This window comes from Ammospiza nelsoni, chromosome 5 (assembly GCF_027579445.1).
Source record: "Ammospiza nelsoni isolate bAmmNel1 chromosome 5, bAmmNel1.pri, whole genome shotgun sequence".
In the NCBI taxonomy this organism is placed as follows: domain Eukaryota; kingdom Metazoa; phylum Chordata; class Aves; order Passeriformes; family Passerellidae; genus Ammospiza; species Ammospiza nelsoni.
In genome coordinates this window covers 61,190,877-61,208,362 of record NC_080637.1, presented here as the reverse complement: position 1 = coordinate 61,208,362, position 17,486 = coordinate 61,190,877, and the positions used below count along the sequence as shown (strand labels likewise).

The following is a 17,486-nucleotide window of genomic DNA, read 5'->3' as shown; positions in this document are numbered from 1 at the left end:
AGCAAAAGCACAGTTAATAGGAAAACTAGATTGTCAGTTCTTACCTACTTCCTTCAGCACAACCTCCCAGAATACAAGAGAGGTTAAAAGGTGGAGTCCTTTTAACCTCTGAGTGTAATGGGGAGTTTGGAAATTTTCAGCTTCACAGTGGCCTCACTGGAGCTGTGTTTCTCCTGATAAAAGAACTCCAGGATCTTCATTTGCACCTTTTGCCTTCTTTCTTTTGACACACAGCTCCATGTCAATATTGGATTAAGGAGAGAACATAGATACTGGTGCACTTAATTCCTGGTGTTATCTCCCTCCTCCTGATTTGCATGTTTTTGTGTCTTCATGCCTTTATTTCAGATCTTGGATGAGGTTGAGAAGAGACGGGGCATTTCCCCAGCCCTGGTGCAGCCTCTCATGAGGAGTGTCATGGAGGCTCCTTTCCCAGCTCTGGGCAGGACCATTACAGTCAAGAACTTCTTGCCAGGCTCAGGAACAGAGGTAAAGACACTTCCTAGAGAGAGGGAGACAGGCCAGCAAATGGTGCAGGACTAGCAACTGAAAGTTGGGACCATGGCATAGCACTGGGGATCTTCAAGAACAGATGATCTGTCAGCTGTGGGGGGAAGCTGGGGTGTAAAACAGGGGACCAGAGGGGATGGTATGGAGACTTCAGTGACTCAGAATCAAAATGGAAATCCTATGGTAAAAATGAATGTAAGCACACAGCCTAATATAGCAAAAGGAACCAGGACATTGGCCTTGAGGCCAGGAGGCACAGACAGCAGGTCCTGTGCTGCCCAGCATATGACTTGGATTTGCTCAAGGACACCACACTTAACTTCCTAATGACAGGTTTGAACACTGTGCTCCAGCACCTTAATACAGAATATCTGTTTGTGTGGATCAGGACAAAAAATCCTTGAAACCACACCAGGCTAATATTGCAGCCTTTGAGAATGGCATTTTCACAGTGTGGAGGTGAGGATCTGTGTTGCATCTCACAAGATGCGGTGTGAGGACAGCAGGAGAGTTTTAAGAGTACAGAGCTTTAGGGCATGGCATTGAAGGACTGTGGGGGGATGGAGGGAGACAAATTGAAGGTAGTTTTGGCCATACTTGGTATGCCTTGAATGTGAGAGGGAGGAAGGAAAGCAAGTTGATAAAGTTGTGTCTGCAGGCTTTCAGGCAGAGCACTACATGATGACATTCTCCTCAACCCAACTAGAAACAGTCCCAACTAAATGACATTACTGCAGAGAACATGCAAAGCTGGTTAAAAATGTGTGCTGGAGGAGCAAAGTCCCAGTGGTGTGCTGTGAGAATGTTGTGGCTGGTTTGTGTCTGGGATTCTGTTCATTAATTATCAGATTGATGGCATAAACTCCATATTTACACAGTACAGCACTGGGATGGGGGCAGGCACTTTGGAGAGTAGGGGATTAACAGTCAAAGTGCCCCACTCCCCTGAATTCACAAAACGTGTTCAAGTGTTCAAGAAATGACTGGATGTGGCACTGTGGTCTAGTTGTCATGGTGGTGATCAGCTGGACTCAATAATCTTAGAGATCTTTTCCAGTCTAAATGATTCTGTGATTCTGTAAATGGAACATCTGGTGGGAAAATCAATATGAACAAGAGCAAAATGCTGGGAGGAAAAAAGGAGTAGTCTAATACAGCATGAAAGTAACTGAGTGAGCAGTGGTACTTCAGAGGAGGATCTGGTGGCACAGTGGGCCCTAAAGTGAGCAAAAGTAACAGTGTGGTATTATTGAGACAAAATCCTTCATTGTGAAAGCAAGTGAAGGGATGAATAATAAAGGAAAGCAAATTTTCTGCTTTCCAGTGTTGATGGTATTTTCTTTGGAGTATTGTTTTCCAAAACATGCACCCACTAGGAGAAAGCCCCAGAAGGGTAGTTCTTTTTACTAAGTGGTCTAGAAAATGCCGGCAAAGCTTGGGAAAATTGCTTACTTAATATAGAAAACAAAAGACAAAGGAAGACACATGATAACCTTTCAATACACAAGAAGTTTCCTGCAGAGAGGAATGTGACCAGTTGCTCTCAGTGTGTACTGAGAGTATAATTGAAGTAATTTGCCACTGACATGTTTCAGCTGCAAGCTTGGTGTTGGTGAGGGTAGTTCAGAACTAGAGTAATTTTCTTGTGGGATTTATGAAATGTGTGGTGTTGGAGACTTTCAAAAACAATTTAGATAAGCATCTGTCTAAGATAAGGAGTATGAAGTGCTAAGGTGCTATGACAGGCATTATTTAAGTAGATATGAACAAAGAAAAATACCCACAGGCTGCTCTTGTCTGTAACTGATATAAAAAATTTATGGTCAGGAGGTTAGGCATCCAGATTCTTGCAGTAAAAAATAAATAAATCCTAACTGTAAAAGTCAGAGTGTAGATTTGCAAGGCTCCATGACATTCTGCTGCCTGAAAACCACTCCTAGCTGGACACAAACTAGTTTTCCTCCTTATGAAGAGTTCGCTGTCCTCAGTCCAGTGGGAAGAACTTGTGGCTGATCTCATGCTGTGCCTATTGGAGTGGACTCTGGATCCTCTTCATCTGGAAGAAGGAATTATGGGAGCCTTTGGAAGGACTGTGGTTGAGGACTTGCTGCTCTGTGGCCCTCACCAGCAGTCAGTGAGGGCTCTGGCTGTGAAAATACCTGCTGGGTCCTTGCTTGGCACGCTCTGGGTGGCACCAGGAGCTCACCTGTGCTCTTTGTGTCCCCCCAGGTCATCGAGCTGCGTCGGCCCCTTGACTCCAGGCTGGAGCACGTTGATTTCGAGTCCTTGTTCACCTCCCTGAGCGTGCGGCACCTGAGCAGAGTCTTTGCCTCCTTGCTGCTGGAAAGGAGGGTGATTTTCATTGCAGACAAGCTCAGGTACCCTCTTGCATTCCCCTAAAGAAAATGCTGGCAGGGAAGGGAGGCTGGAAAGGTTGCAGTCACAGGTCTCTCTGCTTTGTTCTTTTTCTTCTCTGCCCTTTTCAACCTCGTAAGGATGTGAATAGGGCTGTTCTTCCCAGGAATTGGGAACTCGGGCCATGAACCATAATTTCATTTTGCAGCTTGCAAAAAGTACTGCTTCTCATCCCCAAGGAGAACCAAATTCCACTTCCTCTAGATAATTTCAGATCCCTGGTGCTAAGGAAGCAAAACCCCTCCCTTTGCTTCATCATGCTGCACTGTTCCCTGCTGAGCTGTGCTGGGTTTGCAGAGATCACTGTCCCTTCTGAGTTCCCTGATGTCACAAAATCTTCTTGATTTTTTTTCTGCTTGTATTTTCATATTGGTTTCTAAATACTTCTTTTTTCTCATGGGGATGAAAACAAAGGATGCAGCGAAATGGGGAAATGAGGAGGGGAACTGAGACAGAGGAGTTCCCCCTTCTATTTTGAATCTGCTCAATTTGCTCTTTTAAAAATATATTTGTTTGCTCTCCTAGAGGATGAAAATGGGTCTGGGTTTCTTTAAGGTCTTGTGCAGCTGGTGGCTGGCAGCTCTCCAGCCCTTGAAGCACTTGAGGATTCAGCGAGGAAAGTGAGGAAAGTTCGCCAGGGCTGGGGAAAGAAAAGCTGCATGGATGAGTAATGACACTGAGGAGCATGCTCAGGTTTCAGGAGTGTACAATGCCCCTAAGCTGTCTGTTTTCACAACTTCCAGGCAGCAGCCTGCAGCTCTGGGACTGAGCACTGGGGCACTGAATGGAGAGGCCCCTTCTAGAGGAAAATGAAGGGGGGAAATTCATTCTGCATGGATCCGGGGCTCTCTGTGGGCAGAGCTCAGGCAGTCTCATCACAGGAATAGGAAGACTCAGAGAGGGAAGCTGTAGCACTGGCTGCTGGCAGATGTCTTGGTTCAGAAAGGGGAAAATTTGCCTCTTTATAATTCCTGATATGTTATGTGTGTAGAAACTTGGTATTCTGGATACTTAAACCACACATTTCATGCAGAACATTTAGATTTGTATTGAAAGTGAGAGAACTCATCCAAACACTACATCTCTATGTAACATATATGATTCATGACATCATCTATGATCACAGGCTCTCAAATATTTTTCTTTAAATAAATTCTTTCTATAAATTTTACATTCTGAGAAAAATTTTTAAGGACACAGATTGACATTGTAATCTCTACAAGAGAGCTGGGTGGTATCAGGAAATGGCAGGGAACTTTTTGATGGGGGGTTGGGACATCACTTTAGAATGAACATTTTTTAGCAAATCTTTTCCTATCACATCTTTACATGACAGCACAACACTCTGTATTCTGAGCATGGGGTATGATATCTGTAAATGAAGGCACCTTGATCGGTTTTGGTGTTCCTTTCCCACCCCTGTATCTTTTGTCAGCATATCTAGGGTCCTTAGCAATGAGTCCAGCTGTACAGGCCTTTAAAAGAGTGGGAGAGAGCTATAGAATCATAGCTTCTAGAATCTCTGAATATCTCATAAACAGCTTTTTGGGTTTTTTTCCTGTGAAAAAAGAATTGTCATGTTTAAAAGATCCAGGGTCTGTTAGACCACAGGGCTCAGATTCAAATATTTACCATAGATTTGCCAGCTCTCTATGAGACTTTTAATAGTTGATATTTCTGAGAAGACCTTACTCTGAGCAATTTCAGGAGAGTCTTTTTCTTTTCCTCTTACAAAATATGAAATTTCTCTGGCTTGTTTTTGTGGAGCAAAAGCTTGGAAATTATCCCAAAGGGCTGTAAAGATGTGAAATACAGAAAACAAAGAAAATATCCCTCAAAATTAAGTAACTGCTGTATTTTAATCCAGTTCAGTGACTTGAATGGACTGGCATTGTGAGCCTTTCCTGAGGTGAACAGTCTCTTCTACTCATAGGTGGACTTTCCATGTTTTGAAAGCTGATGATATTGGAGATACAGGATCTTCTGTCCAAATTATATTTTTCCTGGGACAGGAACACATTGAACTCAAGTTAAGTAGCATTCACTTTAGGAGTGAAAATGCCAGTTTGAGAGGAAAGATAAGAAACACTTTTTGGAAATAGCTGAAGAGAAGGAAAAAAACTATAAAAGCAGCTGTTGGAAAGTGCTCAGAGGTTAGGAATGCTAGAAATAATCCAGCTGAGATGGATTAATGGGAAGAGTGCAGGTGACACAGTGAAAGATGCACAATAAATTACATTTATCATTAATCTTTGGGGCTCTTTATGTGGGTACTATTAATAACTATCTGTCCAAGTTTGAAAAGGTGTATCTGGGTGTGAGGGACAGAGAAATGACGTGTACAATTTATTTACATCCTTTAATTGCTATAAAATCAGTCTGTGGGAAAAGAAAGCTGAAAGGTCTCCTGCCAAATACTGCAAGAACTGTGAAATGTTTTCAAGCTGAGCCAAAAAAATGCATCTAACAAGTGTACAGCAAGTGAAATACTTTGTCTTTTCCATCTTTAGAATGAGCATTGAGTGTTTAAATACCTGTCAATCCACAGCTTGGCAGCGGAAAAGGAAAGAATTTGGTTTATTAGTTTTTGGGTGGGTTTTTTTCCCTGTCACTATGGATACTGGAGTATACATTGCCTCACAACCCAGGAAAATGACTTTGTTAAAACTCTGTTGTGCAGTCTTCCCCCAGCTTTTGTTCATTCCTGCAATGTTAACTTTAGTCCCTGGCCAGTGGAGACAGTGGCATGGGTCAGACACTGCAACATGAGAGCTGCTTTTGTTTCAAAGGGATGTTGCCTGGCAGGCAGCTCCAGGCACTGCCAAACAACCTTTTAGAAGGCATCTTTTCAGCTAAAATCACCTGATGTCACAAGGTACCTCAAGCTGGGCAGTTTTTAATGGCCTGAGCAGGAGATCTTGTGATTCAGAAGGCTTTTTAAAAAGAAAAGCTTGCAAAGGCTTAAAATCAAAGCCTCCTTTTTCCAGATCTCAAAAGCTTGTTGTGGATCTGACCAACTCAAGCAATTGCCTCTGTCTCTGCCAGAAACCACAGCTGTATCAACAACACAAAGTGGTCATTGTTATCAAAGGCAGATCTGCAAGAATTAGAGTAGACACTTTAAATGTGGTCATCCCCAGCAAAAGGTAATTAATCATCAGGAAGAACCCTCTACCATGTGCTACAAAAACAAATGTGGGACTGTGAATATCAGCCTAGCAGGTTTTTCCCTTTTTGCCCTGTGGTTAGGGAGAAGAAGAAACCCAAGAATGAAGTTTGATAATAGTGTTGTCTCTTCAGATCATCTTAATAATCATTTCTTCACCTGCACAAACCTGCCATGTTGTGGGAGTCAGTGAGGGTCCCCAGAGAGCTGGTGGAACTTGGCATCCTCCTGGCGGGATTTGCAGCAGTGCTGTGTGAAGTCATGGGACAATGCTTGGAAGCTGCTGTGCCTGCTAAATGTTGCAAACCAGAACTGTGATCCATCATAAGTAACTCCAGATGTGACACAGTGTCAGAAATCTGAAGGTGTTTGTAAAACAAATCCTACTGTGGCAGAGCTTATTAAAAAAAAAATTAAAAGATACATATTCAAATTGTCTTAAATTGCCAAATGCCAGTATATCTTGAGCAGTTTGGCTAGTGCAGGGACCACAGGACTTCCTGGCATTAAACTACAGCAGGATGTTTGATTCATTGGTGTGTTTCAGAAGTCATGCAGATCCTAAACCCAAAAAGGGAGTCAGCTTTGGAGGCTTTTTATCACTTATGCTTGCTTTTGGAGTGGAAAGCAACCAGCCTGAGCAGCCAGTGTCCCTTTGTAGAAGCTGTTGCAACTTGTCAAGGTGTCTTTTGGAGCAAGTCAAGCTAGTCTTGGAGCAGGTTCTCCTAGGAGAAGAAGAAGGGTTTCTGTGTAGTTGCAGCTGTCTGTATCGGCCACCTGTGTTCAAGGTGACTGCCAAGAAGCAGCAGCTCCACAGGGTGCTGGGTGCTGGCTTTGTGCTGGGTGCTGGGAAGGTCTGTTCAAGCAAACAAGTGTCACAGGTTGCTGCAGTATCATTGCTCTGACCAGGGGAATGCCTACCCAGGGAGATCTGCGTGTCAGTCCCACCCAAATCAGCCCTTTAGGGAGAGGTCTGAGGCTTCTTGTGTGCTCAGTACTTTTGAGCCTCTCTACTAGCCTTGACATCTCAGCTCAACCTGTTCCCTGCAGAAGGCTGAATGAACCCCTGAAAATGTGCTCAGCATCTTGACAGCCTTCTTCAAAGACCTGCAGCATTTTCAAGGTTACTCATGAAACCAAAAGCCTTAGGAAGTGGTGCCTGTGTCCCGTTTGAGAAGCTGGCCTGAACCTGTGTGGCCTCAGGGTGGCTCCTGACACACAGCACACTGCAGTCATGTGGCTGCTGCCTGAAGAGTCTCACAGGTGGCATAAAAGGAATTTATCAAGCTGGATTCCTTTGCAAGGCTCATCAGCCTGGTGTGAATCAGCAGTCCCTTAGTGCATGCTGCAGTGCCAAATGCAAGAGAAAGAGATCTTAGGCTTGAGTCACCCTAGATGGGCACGGTTCTCCTGGGCTCCTGGCAACCTGCAGCTCCCTTGAGACTACTGCAGAGCAAGTCTGACATGTGCAAAAGGTACCTCAGTGATACCTCCTCTGTGCATCCCTGAACTGCTCTGCCTACAAGGGAGGCTCACAGACCTCAACTCTACCAGTATTGTTCCCTGGAAGGGTCTTCCACAGTGAGAAATATTTGGGAGCAGAGATCACTGGGTTTCACCCTGGAGGCGTTGAGTCATGCACAGATGGAAGGGTGGAAGGGGAAGTTATCTTTACTTCCCACTGCCTGGTGTGTGCAATTTCAGACTTAACACAGCTCTGCCTTTGACTTGCACTCTCTGGAGCTGGGCCATCTCTCCTCCCCCTCGATCTCTCACGTACCATGTGTGCTCACTGGGCTGAGGCAAGAACGAGGCACCATAAATATAGCAGGAGACAGCTTGCCATAATATCTCACCATCCATAAATAACCACGTACTTCAGCTGCTCACTGCTCCTCTCTGGAGCTACCTGCACTCAGAGATGTTTTCCATGGGTTTTCACATGCTGTCTGTAAATTCAGGTGCCATGTTTAGGCAGAAAATTTGGATACACCTTCAAAATAGAGGATTGGTGACAAATGTAAAACTTCTAACACTTCCACATTCACCTTCTGCTCAAAGAAGAGGAACGCTGGGTGGTGATAATGCCCCACTGCTGTGCACAAGTGATGAAAGGTGCAATTCTTTCAGCTTTCACTATGCTGCTGCTGCTATTACCAAGTCTATTATCAGTCAGAAATCGAGGAGTGGAAAATACGCTCTGCAGTAATGGAGAGGAAGAGAAGCCTCTGCTTTTGTATCTGCTAACATGACCTGAAATGTATGAGTGGCACAGCTTTGAAGGAGATGGTTTTTAAAGGATTTCATTAGCTTGGAGTGCACTTCTAAGATGACATATTCACTTTTGTTGCAGTTCCTTTCAAGATTAGCTTGTATGAAAGATACAACAAAAATCATCTATTTTGATATTATTCCCCCTTTTTTCTGTTTTTTTTTTAATACTTCTGTTTCGTGTAGCTCCTTGTTTTCTCATTATTTTAATTTTCCTTCTCTCAGAGTAATTATCTGCCTTGCATTTGTGATAGACATGGCAAGGTGTGGGCAAGCTGATGATGGCAGGCACAGCTGGAGAGCAGCAGCAGAGGGGCAGCCTGGAGGAGTCAATGCAGCGAGGGGGATACTCTCACACCTTCCCAAAAAATGATGTGGAACTGAAGGATTTTTTCTCATTTAAAGCTACCACTCTGTAACAGAGCCTTTGGAGGATGTTCCTCTGTTTTTACTGAGTATCTCCTTAGAAAAGACAGTCCTCTGGGAGTGAAGAGAGAGGACACTGTCCCCATTTTGTGAAGAGACTTTCTCAGAACACACATTTTTCCCAAGTGCCAGTTCTCTACCTGTCACAGTCCCAGATGAAATTTTCAGGTTGAGCAGATTCCAGCCTCTCCCCTGGGATCTCCTCATCTCCAAAAAGTGTCATGTGTTTAGCACTGTTTGTTGCCTGATTACTTCATACTTTGGCACACTGATGTCCCAGCAGCCACAATTTTGTTCTGCTAACCTGAGCTTACGTGATGGAAGCCAGCCAGCTGTCCCCAGCCACATCACTCTGCTCAGCATGCCCTAGTGACACAGCACAGGGGTGCACATCCACCAAACTTAACTGGATGGGGGAGGGAAAGCAGGCTGCACTTTTCAGAGCAAGCTCAAATCCACACACATCAAACCCCTTCCCTCTCAAGTCAGCAATATACCCAGCTTGCTGAATGTAAATTCTGCCATGGAGTCTAATGGGAGCCAGCTGGGCATCCTTCTCTATCCACGTGGCTCCTGCATGCTGCACCAGCCTCCTTCCTCTCCCTTCCTGGATGCTGGTAAAACCAAATGATGTTATATATACAGGATTTACAGCAGCTAGCCTTCTCCCTCTCTTGACACATAAAAATGCTTCCAGACTCAGAAGACATTAATAACTGGTGCCCTGTGGCAAGCTCTGCCATGGCTAGCTGGATATCCTGCCTGACTCCTGCCAGAGAGCTGTGGCTAAATGAACTCATTTCTCTAAGGAGAGGCCGTGGCATAGAAGATGCAGCGTTTGTCTGATATTTTCCATCAGGACACTGGAGCAGCAGATCCCTGATTCAGTGGAACCCATCTCTTCTCATAGGAGCGTGGGCTGGGGTCATCTTTCAGAAATCATTGCTTCTGAAGCTGAAAAATGAGGTCAGAAATGTGGGAAAGCCCTCAGTAATTAGAGAGATCAATCAGGGAGCAGTTGATTTCTAGGAAGCACCCCTGATTCCTTGACTGACCAGCCATTGCCCTTGGTTGTGTTTTGTCTTCCAGCACTCTGTCCAAGTGTTGCCATGCCACGGTGGCCCTGCTGTACCCGTTCACCTGGCAGCACACCTACATCCCCGTGCTGCCGCCCTCCATGATCGACATCGTGTGCTCGCCCACCCCCTTCCTCATCGGCCTGCTCTCCAGCTCCCTGCCCCGCCTGAAGGAGCTGCCCGTGGAGGAGGTGAGTCCTCATCCCACTGGGAGTGAGTCCTGCGTCCCCACTGTGAGTCCTCATCCCACTGGGAGTGAGTCCTGCATCCCCTCTATGAGTGAGTCCTGCATCCCCACTGTGAGTGAGTCCTGCATCCCCACTGTGAGTGAGTCCTGCATCCCCACTGGGAGTGAGTCCTGCATCCCCACTGTGAGTGAGTCCTGCATCCCCACTGGGAGTGAGTCCTGCATCCCCACTGGGAGTGAGTCCTGCATCCCCACTGGGAGTGAGTCCTGCATCCCCACTGGGAGTGAGTCCTGCATCCCCACTGGGAGTGAGACCTGCATCCCCTCTGTGAGTGAGTCCTGCATCCCCACTGGGAGTGAGTCCTGCATCCCCACTGGGAGTGAGTCCTGCATCCCCTCTATGAGTGAGTCCTGCATCCCCACTGTGAGTGAGTCCTGCATCCCCACTGGGAGTGAGTCCTGCATCCCCACTGGGAGTGAGACCTGCATCCCCTCTATGAGTGAGTCCTGCATCCCCACTGGGAGTGAGTCCTGCGTCCCCACTGTGAGTCCTCATCCCACTGGGAGTGAGTCCTGCATCCCCACTGTGAGTGAGTCCTGCATCCCCTCTATGAGTGAGTCCTGCATCCCCACTGGGAGTGAGTCCTGCATCCCCTCTATGAGTGAGTCCTGCATCCCCACTGGGAGTGAGTCCTGCACCCTCACTCTGAGTGAGTCCGGCATCCCCACCCTGCTGAACTCGAGGTTCTTCCCTGTGGGCTGAGCTGTTTTCTGTCAGCTGGCAGTGCCAGGGAGCAGAGCTCATCCTCTGGCTGCCATGAGTGTGGGGTAAGGGCAGAGCTGGGTGCTCCCCCAGGCAGACAAAGGTCTGTGCTCTGCCTTGGCCACAGCTTGGGAAGGCAGGGGGCTGGAATCTCCAACTATGGGGCTGATGTGGGTAGGAGATGGTTTTATTACAGTTTATATTGGTTTCTGCATGGTTCTGTCTAGGAGCTTCATGCAAATCCTGTCAGTCTTCAGTGTGATTGCTGCAGCCTGGCCAGGACAGCTGCCCCTCAGGTTAACACAGGTGCCTCACAATAGCAATAAATAATTAAGAATTGGATTCCTGAGGCACAAGGGTGAGCACAGCAAGGCTGAATCTGATCTCTGCCTCCCCCAGCAGTGCAGCACATGGGGAGAAAGGATGAAGCTCTGACCCTGCTGGGTGGTAAAGGAGCAGAGGCCCAGGCCTGGAGCACAGCTCCTGCTGTCCAAGCTGGGCTGTGGTTTGCAGTGGCATCCCTTGGAAGCCACAACACGGGCTGTGCTCCTGGGTCATGCTGGGTGCCTCTTCCAGCTGCAGTGGATGGTAGGAGGAGCAGGGAAGTGTTTCCTCCAGAGCAGTTACAGATTAGGATGAACTCTGATGGTGGAAATAATTACTTCCCCTTTTGATTCTTGCTCTTTCCTTCTTAGGTCCTCGTCGTTGACCTTGTAAATAATCGGTTTCTGAGACAGGTAAGCAGAGCTAATTCACATCCTTTTCTCCCCTTTTTCCTCCATAACTTACCTCCATCTGTGTTTGCTGACCTGCCTGGGTGGATCAATTTCTCCCCACTCAAAAACTGAGGCAGGGCTTGCAGTGGGCAGCATTACAGGGGTTGCTGTGTATATATGTAACATCTGCATCCCAAACCACAGCTGTTGAGGCCTAAATCATTGGGCATTACCTCTTTCTTTTTTTTTTTAGAGGGGAAAATGGTGGCACTTGGGCACTATAGATCCTCAAATGTCATCCTGTAAGGCAGAGGACAGAGCTGGAAAGCTTTGGTTCAGCACTGTCTGCTGGGAGGCAGTGTGGGTTCTTGCAGCCTGTGTCTGTCAGTTCATCTCCCACCACATACTCTGCCTCTGCCCTGAGTGGGAGGGGAGCCTTCATGGCTTTTTGAAATCCTTACTGCCTCAGGAGCTTGGGGTTCCTCAATCCAGTCCTTGCACTGGATGGGTTAGAGGCAGGAAGGTGGCACATGGGAGCCTGTGTGTTACTCTGCAGGCAATATTGCCTGCTGATTTTCACTTCCCTTTGTTGTGGAAGGAGGAGTGGGAAGGGGAGGAGGAAGGGAAGAGGATAAATGAGCAAACATACTCCTGGCCCACGAGGCTCTTTTTTCCCAGAGCTTTTTGGCAGATCGCTGAGCAGCGCTGGCAGCGTGGGTCTGTGCAGGGTCTCAGCCCCGTGACACAGAGGGGCTGAGTGCTCCTCCTGCTGCTCCCCTCACTCAGATGGGCTGAGTGCTCCTCCTGCTGCTCCCCCTCACTCAGATGGGCTGAGTGCTCCTTCTGCTGCTCCCCCTCACTCAGATGGGCTGAGTGCTGCTCCCCCTCACTCAGATGGGCTGAGTGCTCCTCCTGCTGCTCCCCCTCACTCAGATGGGATGAGTGCTCCTCCTGCTGCAGGGAGCAGCGTGTGGGAGAAGGCCAAGCGGCCAAGCGCGCTCCCACAGCCCTCGCCTGCCAGCTGCCTCAGCTCTGGGGTAATGCTTTACCTTGCACCTCTCTTCTGAAGGCTTCAGCTGAATCAGCCAACTCAGCCAGGGCTGGTAGGAGCTCTGCACAGTCACTGGCAGTTCCTTGGCTCCCATGCTCCCTGGGAATTCCTTATGCCTGTGTAAGAGGTTTGGTGCCTGAGGGAGGCTCTGCTCACCTGGCCATGTGCCAGCATTGTTCACACTCCTCCTCTTTGTGGTGGGGCCAGTGCTCGTGGGCAGATGGTGAGGCCAGGGGTGAGCCCTGCCCAGTAACCTCCAGGGTCAGACATGTAAAATTCCTCCAGAAAAGGGGAATATTTAGGAAAACACACCCCCTTTCTCCTTGCTCTTGTGCTTTTTGATAGTACTGTGCTGGGTGGTGCTGGGAATGTGCCAAATGTATTACAGTTACGCCTCTCCTCACAGGTCATTTCTAGTGCTCCCCCTGCTGTGCTGGGAACAGGGTAAGAGATGTTTTTGTCCCAGCCCCAGTCCCTGAGGAGGTGGCTCTGTCTTACAGATGGAAGATGAGGACTCCATCCTGCCCCGCAAGCTGCAGGCTGCCCTAGAGCACATTTTGGAGCAGAGGAATGAGCTGGCGAGCGACAAGGAGGAGGGCCCTGTCAATGGCAAGCAGGGTAAAGCACAGTGCCTTTCAACTGAAAACCGTGTCTTTTCCTGCCCCTTTCTTGTCTGTCTTTTCTTAGAAGAGAACTGGGCTTGTACTGAATTTAACACCACAGGTGTTGGAGGTAGATCAGGATTTTGGTTAAGCCATATGAAGTATTCCAGCACACAGGGACAGTTCTCTGTGTGCAGGGCAACAGCACTTATCTCTTCCCAGCTCTGGCCATGCTTCCCTTAGAATTCCAGGGAGCACCTGTACTCCCTTTCAGAGGGGTTTCATAGGCTTTCATTCCACTCTGCTGCTGGCCATGAGTGATGCAGTCTCCTCCAGGGGACAGTCACCTGCAGAGCTGCAGACTCAGCAGTGACCATGTGGCTTATGGTGACTGGGCTGGGACAGCTCTCTTGGGGACAGTATGGGCATCTCCTTGGTGCAGAGGAGCCTGGAGAATGTGCTGGTTTTGGCTAGGACAGAGTTAATTTTCTCCATAGCTGGTGTGGGGCTGTGTTTTGGATTTGTGCTAGAAATGGTGTTGATAATACAGGGATGTTTTAGCTGTTGCTGAGCAGAGCTCAGACTGAGCCAACACCTTTCTGCCTCTCATCTCACCCCACCAGTCAGTGGGCTAAGGGTGCACAAGGAGTGAGGAGGGGACAGAGACACCTGACCCAAAAAAAAAAACAATGGGTTCCACATGGAATCATGCTCATAGAGTCATGCTTAGCATATAAAGCTGCGAGAAGAAGAAGGAGGGGGGAGACATTTGGAAATAGGATATTTTGTCTTCCCAAGGCGTATGTGCTGGAGCCCTGCTTTCCTGGGCAGGGCTGAACACCTGCCTGCCCATGGGAGCTGCTGAGTAAAACAATTATTTTGCTTTGCTTGCATGCAGTTTTCTATTCATCCATTAAACTCTTTTTATCTTAGCCCATAAGTTTTCTCACTTTTACTTTTCTGATTCTCTCCCCCATCCCACCAGAGTAAAGTGAGCACCAAAATAAAGCTTTGTGTCTTTCATAGTAGCAATTTGGTCTACTTCCATGACAAGCACTTCCTAGGATGCTCTCTTGAGCAGCTTTTTCTTCTCAGGCTGGATCTGAAAAAATACAGGGAAAAGCCAGGGAATTTTTACCCAGTGATTTTCCTAGCACATTCTTACACCGCTGTCCTGAGCACTGCCTCTTTATTTTTCCCTTAGAAACCAACCCTTTGAACGAGGTGGTGTCCGAGGCCTTTGTCCGTTTCTTTGTGGAGATTGTGGGCCACTACTCCCTGTTCCTGACGCCCACGGAGCGCGAGGAGCGGGCCCTGCAGCGCGAGGCCTTCCGCAAATCCGTCTCTTCCAAGAGCCTCCGGCGCTTCCTGGAGGTCTTCATGGAGACCCAGATGTTTGGGGGCTTCATTCAGGAGCGGGAGCTGCGGAAGCAGGGGGTCAGAGGTGAGGGGCTCCAGGCTGCTGCTGCTCCTGTGAGAGCAGGGAGATGCTCCCCAGCCACCACCTGCATGCCCAGCTCCGTGCCTGGAGGCTGCAGTGTCTGTACAGGAGCACCAGAAGGGAATCCGCTGGTTTCTGGATGGGGTTGGGATTGCAGGCATCTTTCACCCTTGCAGTGTCCTCCACGTGTGCCCCTTCCATTCCACGCTGAGTTCCACTGCTGGAATGACATTTATTCTTGCAGTCCCTCATGCCTTCTTCCTGTGTCTGGGGGAAAAATGTGCTGGATTGGTCATGGTTCTTTTGTCTAGTAGAAAGCTTGGATGCTCATCTCCTTCCCACCCTCCCCTTCACTCCTGTTATCCCACAGTCCCAAGGGCTCTACTGGCAGCTGAAATTTCTTATCCCTGCTGCTACTGGTGCTGGCTTAGCAGCTTCCTGATGAGCATTAATAAGCAGGGAATGCTTGAATAGGTGGCTGAGTAAAAGAGGTAAATTCTGCACGATGACTCCCCAGATGATGTCACTCCCTGGGCCTAGCTGTGTTCGTGGCAGAATGAAGGGAGGTACATTCTGTACCCTGAGTGAGGTACAGCAGCTTCCCTTGAGTGGGGAGGGAGGGGGCAGACCAAAGCTTCTGTGCCAAATCTGGCCTCAGCTGATGGAGGAGGTGGGGTGAGTTGTTCTCTCTCCTGTGCAATAATGTGTGGGTAAGCTGAGACAGTACATTTTCAGGTGGGCATTCCTACTTGGATTTATAGAGACACAGAATAAAAGCTGTTGATTTCTGTCTTTCTGCAGGTCTGTTTGAGGTACGGGCTCAGGAATACCTGGAAACACTTCCCAGTGGGGAGCAGAGTGGAGTCAATAGGTTCCTCAAAGGCCTAGGTAAGGAACCAGCAAAACCCTTGGCTTCCCAAGGGCTGGGCTTCTTGTTGCCTTGTTGCCTTGCTGCCCAGGGGTGACAGAGCTGGTGACTAAGTGTGGCATCCAGTGCCTGGCCATGTATCCCTGTGCTGGCACACTGTTGGCTGTGGCCCTGGTTAGTCACTGTCTGGAGGCTGGTGGAGAACCAAAGGTTGGGCCATGAGCTGTATCCATGTCTTCTAAAGGAGACAGGTAGGTCTGAGGAGGCAGTGGAGCAGCCAGGGACTTGGGCATGGTGGATGCAGGTCCTGATGGGGGCATTGACAGAAATTTCATTGCCTTCAGGTTTGCCCTTAGGGATCAGCAGTGGGAACTGCCCAGGGGTATTCTAAGAGTCAATCTATTTTCCACTGTAAGGGAAAACCAAGAGCTCCAGACTGAGGTGGGAAGTCTTTGATAAGACATCAGACACTGTGGCTGAGTTTGATCAGGTCTAAAGATCACATCCCTGGTCCTCTTGTCTGTTCTTGGCCATTTAAGAGCAGCAGTGCCTGAGGGGCTGGCGTGCCCTGGACAAATGGGCTCTGGAGGGTGTGCCTGGGAGCTTGCAGGGTCTCAGCCTGCAGCACTGCTCCCAGGAATGGGCAGTGCTCTGCAGGCCCCTGCTTCCAGCTTTGCAGAGCAGCTGGCTGTGGACAAGGAGCCAGGGATGGCAGCACTGCACAGGACAGAGGTGGTGGGAAATGACCTTGTTTTGCCTGTTGCTGTGGAGAGTCCATTTTCTTTTCTCTGTCTCTTCAGGCAGCAAAATGAAATTCCTCCACAAAAAGTAAGAGCGAAGCACATCCTCATTCCACAGAAGAGAATGGATTTACCACTTAGCAGCAATAAATCAGACTCCTCAACCATTCCCATTGAGCCAGCAGCCTTGGGCACAGCTGCACAGAGCCGTGGTGCTGCAGGAAGGTGGGATGGCTGCAGCTGCCAGGACAGGCTTCTGGATGTCTACAGTAGCAAGCACTGGACCAAGCACTCTGTCTGAACTCTGCACTAGCATGTTGCAGGCATCCCCATGGATTGGATCTCTTAGCTAGCCAATTCTTTATTTGGTTTTATTTTTCTATTTATATTGAGGTTAGAACAGTTATTAACCGATGACTCTTGCCCTGCCTCCTCTCTGCCTGGTGCTGCAGGAGGCCAAATGGGGATTCCCATGGGACTGAGCAGGCAAAGAGGGTGTGGAAGGGAAGGACAGAGATGTCTGCAAGTAGGTCTCTGCAAAGCAAGGACACTGAGGGCTGCAGGGATGATGTGGACTGACCAGGAGGAGCTTCCAAGCAAGGGAAAAGGGTGAGGGGGAACCACTAAACCTACTGAGGACTTGATGGGCCAGCCAGCTCCCTGGATAGCTGTACTGGGGAGTCTTGGCATGAGGAGAGGCCTTTCCTCATGCAGTGTAATTAAAAGCCAGTTGTGTAAAAGGCACGTGGATCCATGGTGTTTTCATGGAAAGGGATGAGCTGTGCATTCCCACCGTCCCACGTAGTGCCAAGCCTGAGCCAGAGGGGACATCAGGCAGCTGGACCCTTGCCTTGGCCAGGCCCTCAGCTTCCTTGTGAGTCTCAATATCCCACCTGGCAGCTTTCCAGGAGAGCCCAAGGTGGAGCTACCTGCAGGATCTTGTCTGGGAGAGCTTCCCAAAGGTCAGATGGGCTCTCCTCTGCTGTCGTGGGTGTTGCTGCTGGGAGCCCAGCTGGGAACAGGCAAGGGCAGAGTGTCTGCTGCTGCTGCCTTCTGTGCCCCTGCCCGGGCAGGAGGTGGGGCCTCCTGCTCCCCTCTCCTCTCCCTGTGGGGACCTCCTTCAGTGAGGAGCTGTCAGGGGAGGGGAGTGGAGCTGGAGGCAGGGTGAGGGCTTTTCTCCAGCTGGTGTGGATACTGTTACACTTGCAGTGCTTGTGAGGGTGAGGGCACCTGGAGCATCCTTGCGTCTGCTCT

General features: G+C 48.7%; 1 protein-coding gene across 3 annotated transcripts in view; it reads left to right on the top strand.

Annotated features, from left to right (window-relative positions):
- Positions 1 to 16,976, top strand: part of DENND2A (DENN domain containing 2A) — a 56,890-nt gene extending 39,914 nt beyond the window's left edge. For 2 of the 3 annotated variants that reach the window (XM_059472139.1, XM_059472138.1), the window contains exons 13-20: positions 349 to 489; positions 2,740 to 2,888; positions 9,878 to 10,055; positions 11,510 to 11,551; positions 13,082 to 13,199; positions 14,388 to 14,627; positions 15,426 to 15,512; positions 16,293 to 16,976. In XM_059472139.1, coding sequence (XP_059328122.1) covers positions 349 to 489; positions 2,740 to 2,888; positions 9,878 to 10,055; positions 11,510 to 11,551; positions 13,082 to 13,199; positions 14,388 to 14,627; positions 15,426 to 15,512; positions 16,293 to 16,324 — 987 coding nt within the window. In that variant the 3' untranslated portion in view covers positions 16,325 to 16,976. Of the gene's footprint in view, positions 1 to 348; positions 490 to 2,739; positions 2,889 to 9,877; positions 10,056 to 11,509; positions 11,552 to 12,987; positions 13,200 to 14,387; positions 14,628 to 15,425; positions 15,513 to 16,292 lie in introns of those variants that run through there. The other variant, XM_059472140.1, reaches the window with a different exon arrangement.
- Positions 16,977 to 17,486: the final 510 nt, after the last annotated feature.